This window comes from Fragaria vesca, linkage group LG2, assembly GCF_000184155.1.
Source record: "Fragaria vesca subsp. vesca linkage group LG2, FraVesHawaii_1.0, whole genome shotgun sequence".
In the NCBI taxonomy this organism is placed as follows: domain Eukaryota; kingdom Viridiplantae; phylum Streptophyta; class Magnoliopsida; order Rosales; family Rosaceae; genus Fragaria; species Fragaria vesca.
The window spans coordinates 20,872,181-20,880,453 of NC_020492.1; the positions used below are offsets into that span (position 1 = coordinate 20,872,181).

The following is an 8,273-nucleotide window of genomic DNA, read 5'->3' on the forward strand; positions in this document are numbered from 1 at the left end:
GTATGGAAATGTAATCCCCAAAGGATACGGGTACGGGGAATCCCCATTATCTAATTACGGGTACGGGGACGGGTACGGGGATGAGAAATATAAAAGGGTATGGGTACGGTATTTTGATCCCCATACCCTACCCTACCCATTGCCATCCCTAGGATGAAGGGAACACCACCCATAGTGTTGTCTTTCGGCCATACCTGGGTGGATTCAAAGTTTCAAACATGCACACCACTAATTTCGTTTGTTTATAATTAGAATAAGGGCATCTTAGAATTTAGTCTGACCTCTCAATCTCTATTAATCTTTGTTGTTTCTTGTTTTTAATTAAAATAAAATTCGGGCGTGAGAGATAACGAACAACTTTATTTCTTAAGTATTACTAACAAATAAATGAATCAAAATGAGTGTGACTGTAAGTCAGATCACTATCAGGATTTGATGTATAAATAACCCTTATCGTGGTAATCAAGAGGAGACATGGATTTAAGAATCATTCTCACGCTGATTCTTTCTTTTTTGCCACTACAATTATCTTTGATTTATAACTTCTTACATTACTGTTGTTTCCGATTCTTGATTTTATTTCATTCCAAGTAAGTAAACGTGTCATAAAATTGTTACATTTCCGACTACTATTTTAGTAACGTGTAAAAATAATGGTGGAGTTTTATCTCTTTTAGAGACCTAAAAGAAAAGAATGGGACCTTTCCTAGTCATACTTCATTATTCAGATATGTTCATACACATTGCGATTGGTAGCAACTCAACTACGGAAGGCCCACTAAAAGTCGTTCCAATTAATCCATCGGCATGATCACAATGAAGGACCATATGTATAATTGACCATCATCTAATGACCAATCATATCATATGATGAAAAGATAAACTGCCATGACTTGAGGAGGAGATGGACATTATTGTTTATGGCCGGTCCCTAATGAGAGGATAAACAAAGTGTTGATATTATTAACATACTCTTTTTTGTTATTAACACATCTCGTTTATTTTTTATTCACACATTTATATTTTATTTACAAACTTACTAGTTAAATTTGTTTCACGATTGACTCTTATCATAAATAAAGTGTGTTAATAACAAAAGAAAGTGTGTAAATAATATTACCGTAAACAAAATCAAAATAAATTGTGATAGAACAGAGACAAAATATTATACAAAAGCCTGGGCCTCTGTTTCTGTTTCTTTGCGCCTTACACTAACGAAATTTATTGTTTTAGAAAAGCCCATTTGAAACTTGAAAGGCCCAATCAATTTAATAGAGAACCTCAACTGGATATACCCAGAAATTCCTATCTTCATCGTCTCCAATCACCAATGGAGACGAGAAATGAATGAACAAGCCACACTCACAGTGACTGAGTCACTTCCATAAATGAACCATGGTTCACCCCATCATCATCTCCAACCCCACCTTCACTTGTATCAAACCCCTTCCTCTCCTATTCCTCAACTCCTCCCAATCCCCATTCTTCAATCCCCAACTCACCCAAATCCTCAACCCAAAACCCTCCTCAGTTTCCTTTCACACAACACCAACATGGAGGAGGACGGCCGTGACGTCATCCGCGAACAACTCCGAGATCGACATGGTGAGAAACAAGCAGGGCGTGTACACACCGAAACACAAGAAGGTGGTGATTCTGTGGGACCTGGACAACAAGCCCCCTCGCGGCCCGCCATACCAGGCGGCCATGGCGCTGAAACAGGTGGCGCAGCACTTCGGCGAGGTCGTCGACGTGTCGGCCTACGCCAACCGCCACGCGTTCATCCACCTGCCCAACTGGGTGGTGGAGCAGCGCCGCGAGCGGAAGCAATTAGACATTTTAGAGCGCAAGGGGATCGTGACGCCGCCGGAGCCTTACGTTTGCGGAGTGTGCGGCCGCAAGTGTAAGTCGAACTTGGAGTTGACGAAGCACTTCAGGCAGCTGCACGAGCGGGAGCGGCAGAAGAAGCTGAACCGGATGAGGTCTCTGAAAGGGAAGAAACGGCAGCGTTTTAAAGAGAGGTTTATTTCGGGGAATCATAAGTATAACGAGGCGGCGAGTAGTTTGATCAAGCCGAAAGTTGGGTATGGATTGGCGTCGGAGCTGAGGAGAGCTGGGGTTTTTGTGAAGACGGTGGAGGATAAGCCGCAGGCGGCGGATTGGGCGTTGAAGAGGCAAATGCAGCATTCTATGAGCCGTGGGATTGACTGGTTGTTCTTGGTTTCGGACGATTCGGATTTTCAGGACATGTTGAGGAAGGCTAGGGAGGCGAGTTTGGGGACTGTGGTGGTGGGGGATTGGGATAGAGCTTTGGGGAGGCATGCGGATGTGTGGGTGCCGTGGACTGGGGTCGAGAAGGGAGAGATTTCCGAGAAGGATTTGGTGCCGAAAAGGAGGAGTGAATTCTCTGATGAGGAGGAGGATGAGGGTGGTGATGTTTCGTTATTTTCGGATTTTGATCTTAGTGGTGGGAGTGAATTGGACAATGTGGTTGATGATCTTGTTGGAGCGAGGTCTCAGGGGTCTGGTGGAGTGAGGATTTCGGCTTTTTCAGAAGGGGAAGTGGAAGAAGGAGATTGGGAGGAGGATTACGAGGAAAGTGAGGATGGAGACTATTTGTCAGAGGGTGAGGATGTGGATTCAGATGATGAAGATGGCTTCTTTTGATATTGTGAGTTTGATTTCGCAGTTGCATTAGGCATGTGCCATTTGATTCAGCTGTGGCACATCTTGAGTAACAATACAGCTACATTGTGATAAATGGGAAAGAATGGAGTTTGAGGAAGGATGGTATTCTAATTGATCATTGATGGCAAATGCACAGTTTGGTGCTCAACAATGTAAAGCGTTAATAGTTCCTGGTTAAAAAATACAGAGATATTTGTGACCACATTTCCTTCTCCATCGTCCACAGTTCAAGGTCCAATCTCTTATATTTTACATTTCAGCTTAATATGATTACTAACACACACTTGAAGGTCCAATCTTCTGTAGTTTACATTTTGTTCAGCTTAATATGAATACTAACTATTACTTGAAGGTCCAATCTTCTGTAGTTTACATTTTGTTCAGCTTAATATGAATACTAACTATTACTTGAACTTCATCGCTCGCAACATCCATACTATTGTTTTATCTAGGGTGTGGGCAGTAATCCACCAACTGAATTCTGCTAGACTAGCCACCTATGTTTACTATAAGATTTCATATGATATCTTGTGTTAGCTTTTGTGATTTGAGAAATGATTTATTAGGTCATGAATTAAAACTAAGGACTAATTTCAGTTTACCCTCATCAACTTTAGGTCAATAATCATGTTAGTCCATTTTATTTCAATTTCATCAAAAACACCCCTCAACTTTTAATTTTCATCAACCGTGTTCAAACATACGTTTTTCATCCAATTCCCCTGTCATGTAATGACTTGCATTAAGAAGATAACTAAATTTGAAGTCGTTAAGCCCACAGAAAAAGGGCAAAATAGACAAATTGCATTCAATCCACCAAAATCACTAAGGTTAGAGTGTTGTGATGGGTACGGAGATGTGTATCAATACGAGGGAAAAATGGTCAGAAAGGTTATTTTTTTTCGGAATTTGACTTTCTTCTTGATGCCACGTCATCACTTGATGGAGGAATTGGATAGAAAATAGAGGTTTGGATACGACTGATGAAAATTGGGAGTTGGGTGTTTTTGATGAAATTGAAAGAAGAATTACTAACATGATGATCGACTTAAAGTTGATAGAGGTAAACTGAAATTAGTCCTAAAACTAAAATGTATAACTTCTGTATCGAAGTTATATATTTCATCCAGTCTTTGTTAAAATTTGGGCACTTGCCTTTGAGAACTTCAAATGTTTAAATCATGTTATTCACATGTTTGCTTGTTCTGGTTTCACGTGGTGTTTCTTATCCTTATGGACCTTATCTTGATCACCTGAAAGTACTTCAATTGGTGTGATGGTAACTCGAGCCTAGATGATTAGAATTTTGCTGGGGCAAAGTTGGGATGTGTAGTCAGAACTCAGTTGAGAATCCAATTGGTTTGATGGATCATGTATACTTGTAACTTCAAAGCTTACTCTTTATCCTACATGCCCTTGTCACAGATACATATTGTTGAGATTTTACTACTATTGGCGTGGAGAACATAATGGTCGAGTTGAATTGCATTCAACATGTTGGAGTGGCAGATGGTGTAGTCTTCTTTACTTCCTGGGTGGCATTTGGTAATAGCATTGATGTAAGCATCATGGTTAAGCTTTCTGACCTTTAAAGATTCTGGGTTTTGTTCTGATTCTTGTTCAGCGCTTGACCTTAAAGTTTTTGTTCTTTGAACTTTTTTCTAATCACTGTGAATGTATCGATGTTCAATTTCTGGAAACTGATTTCTAGGCATTCTAATATATGCCCTATGAACTGCTCTATAGTTAAATTAGTTCAATTCTGCCAAGTTATTTACAACAAAAGTTCTAAGCTATCGAACTATTAAATAAATCCCCGTATCCAAAATCGTTAGGTTAGATTAGTCATTTTTTATGATATGTTTGTCTTCAGTTCTGGCCCGAGCAACGTCTGTCTTATACTCATTGCTGCCTTGAACAGTGTAGTCTACATGTGATATCCAAATCCAGCACAACAATTATTTTCGGACGTTTTCATAGGAGGATTGATTATATTGCAAGACAATATCATATCCATTTCTCATTTGTGCCGACTGAGAGAGAACCTCCAAGTTGCCCAGTTGACAAATATTTGGAGGTGACCAACCTCATCCACATCCGCACAATGTTCCACGTGTCGTTTATCATCCACGTTCCAACTTCCCAAGTGCCAAAATGAACAAGGTTGTCGACACCAAACGTCCACCTCCTCCATCGGCTTCAAACTCAAGATGACGCAACACACACCATCATCGCATGCGAAAATCTTTCGTGCAACAGCCGCATCAGCTGCCTTGTGCGACCAGCCACACAGAAGCTGACACATGATACTTTTTCTCTACATCAACATTGCTAAACACACAAAGAAAATCTTTGGTTCGTTTCCGGCTGCACCTTCTGCCGCTTCGCCGACAACCGCTTATCGCACCAAGCAGAACAATCTCTACACCCTTGAAACACTCCTCCATCACGTCAACACCACCACCTCAAGCTCACTCATGAACGCTTGCACACCATACCCCTGATCTGGGCAACAATGGCTTCACGGATTTCAATGAATTGAATCAGATTGAGGCTCCCAAGAACTGCATATTGTTGACGGCGGTGACGGAGTGGAAGGAGACCCTCGTCAATTTGACACAATGGACGGCATGTTGTTGACACAGAGGAATGACGACAATTTGAGTTGCAGCAGAGGAAAGAAAAGGTTAGGAAGATGCTGACGTGGAGAACAAAGTGCCATGTGTCAACTTCTGTGTGGATGATCGCACAAGGCAGCTGGTGCGGCTGTTGCACGGAAGATTTTCTCTCATCGCATACCTGCCACTAAAATGCAAAATGTACGGTACTGTTTTCTTCTATCAGAAAATCCGGAGTTAGTAACACACTTGTTTAGTCAGTATTTAAACACAAGTTTCTAAGTGTTCCGTAAATATCAAATTAATCTCGTGTCGCTGATACAAGAACCCTAAGAGGGTTTAAACCTACTGACCATAAGTGAGAGTTGAGACTTAAACTCTCACTAGTAGAAAAAAAGGCTTAAGTGACGGGTACATTCACATTTAGTCGCTTAAGCAAATCCGAAGCGACGAAAATCGATATTGTCGCTGAAGATAATTTTTTTGTCGCTACAATTTTCTGGGGCGACGAAATATTTTTGTCGCCTAAGCTTCGTCGCCACAGGTCCTACTAAGGCGACAAAAGTCTTTTTGTCGCAAAGTATTTATGTAGCGACGAAAACGTTAACACTTAAGCGACGAATAAGTTTGTCGCATTACAACCTTAACCTAACCGACAAATTTATATTTCGTCGCTTTAGTTTCAGTCTAAAGCGACGGAACTTTTGGATCTTGAGCGACAAAATTATGTGTCGCATTATATCCTTCACCTAACCGACGAATTTCATTTCGTCGTTTTAATTTAAGACTAAAGCGACGGAACTTTAGTTTTGAGCGACGAAAGTGTTTGTCGCATAATATCATTAACCTAAGCGACGAAATCGAAACTTTTTGACTTTAGTGACGAAATATTTCGTCGCTTAAGTGAAATCTTCTTTCTTTATGAACCAATTATATGTAGGAAGCAATATTTTCAAAAATCTTGTGAAATAGAATGTGATTGGTATGATGAAATACGGCTTTGGTTGAAAAATCACATATTTCCGATAATATTTGGTCCTCGATATAAGCGGTCAACCCTATTTACGCTTATGCTTCCCTATGGGGAGCCTTATCGTCGGGAGGTGAACTTCCCTAAATTTTTACATAGGTGGTTAGATCTCATCAATCTGAGAGTTTTGTGTGTGGAAGAATCAACCAAACTAGGCCATATAGGGGTATGTAAAAGTGTTTTCGTGTAATAAGTGGCGTTGGTTTAGGTTTGACCGTGTGGATCAAGACCCAAACCTTATCGAAAACAAGTGAATTTTTTTCCATAGCCATATTTAAGTATACTAATCATATCGTACGGTTGAATTTTCATTTTATGAAATTTAGCCATCAGAACCACAATATGTCTACTAACGTGGTATAACTTGTTTAGTAGATTATATGTAAGTGTACATCTTTTTGAACCAACTATATATAGGAAGCAATATTTTCAAAAATCATATGAAATAGGATGTGATCGGTATGATGAAATACGGCTATGGTTGAAAAATCACATATTTCCGGTAAAGTTTGGTCCTAGATAGATGCAGTCAACCCTCTTTACGCTTATGCTTTCCTATGGGGAGCCTTATCGTCCAGAGGTGAACGTTCCTAAATTTGTACATGGGTGGATCTCATCAATGTGAGAGTTTTATATGTGGAAGAATCAACCAAACTAGATAAGGGTAGGTAAAAACGTTTTCATGTAATAAGTGGCATTGGTTTAGGTTTGACCATATAGATCGAAACCCAAACTTTAACGAAAACATGTGAATTTTTTTCCATAGCCGTATTGAAGTATAGTGATCATATCATACGATTAAATTTTCATTTTGTACTTCTTTTATTTTTCAACTTCGAGCTTCAATATGTTTAGTTCATATACCACTTTAGTCGACAATATTTTTTGCTAATATGAAAACTGATGACTACAACTGATAAAAGCTCATTATATAGGAGCAAATAAACCCTAGGGCAACTAACATCAAAGCCTAAACGCTCATAGATTAAAAGAAAACCAAATAAAAAAAAACTATTAAAATTAATGTATAAAAAATAAGTAAATTTGCATTTTGAAGGCCTAAACGGACTCGGATGGCCTAAAAAGCCCATATGTCGTGGCAAAGTGACGAGTTTGGTTCGTTGGGCCGTTCCGCTTCCAGAAAGGTATCATAATAGTCAATCAGACACCAAACACCAAATATAGAGCAAACCGGGTTTAGACTTGTTTCGATCGATTTGCTCTTCAATCTTTATCGTTATCTATTTTATATCACACTTTATGAGTATTAATTAGCAGAAAGAAAGTGAAATATAAATGATTTTACAACTTAAGCGACGAATTTTGTCATTTTCGTCGCTTTAAAACGAATATTCTTTGGCGGTAAGAAAAATTTTTAATTCACTTAAGCGACGACAAACAAACAATTTGTCGCTTTAAAACCCAGCCTCCTCCACCTCCTCCACCGCTCACAAAACCCAGCCACATCCTCCTCTAACTACCTAGATGCCGGTGCTCGGGAAAAGGAAAGCTCGGGAGGAGGCGGAGGAGGCGGAGGAGCGTTTGCGACTGGAGTGTGCGCAACAATACGACTCCTCTTCTGCCGGATCCAACACAACCACTCCGACGACGACGGCGCCATCCCTTGCTGAATCGGCTCCCTCTCTAACCGACGACGATGACGAGTCAGTGACCCGAGTATCAGAAACACCGTCTGAGGGTGCATCCCGGGTTGTCAGCGCTCGCCGGAAACCGAAGAAAAGCGGAGGACCTCCCCAGAAAGGCAACCGGGGTGTAGTGAACTGCTCAAAGGTGTCTGATATTGTGAAAAGCACGGGGAAGAAGATTGACTTGGACTTTGATTGGGAGTTTATTGATGGACCTCGTAATTCTGATGTATGTAGCCTTTTTGTCAATACTGTTGGAAGCATCATACGCAAAAGAGTGGCAATGAAGAA

The 8,273-nt window shown here is 40.3% G+C and overlaps 1 protein-coding gene across 1 annotated transcript; it reads left to right on the top strand.

Moving 5' to 3' along the window:
• Positions 1–1,395: 1,395 nt before the first annotated feature.
• On the top strand, positions 1,396–2,667 carry LOC101312318. Its single transcript, XM_004292759.1, has one exon. It carries the CDS (start codon positions 1,396–1,398, stop codon positions 2,665–2,667), a length of 1,272 nt encoding a protein of 423 aa, XP_004292807.1.
• The last annotated feature ends 5,606 nt before the right edge of the window (positions 2,668–8,273 follow it).

Bases quoted from the DNA above. Each gene is read 5' to 3' on its own strand.
- LOC101312318 (XM_004292759.1), top strand. From the start codon at position 1,396: ATGGTTCACCCCATCATCATCTCCAACCCCACCTTCACTTGTATCAAA.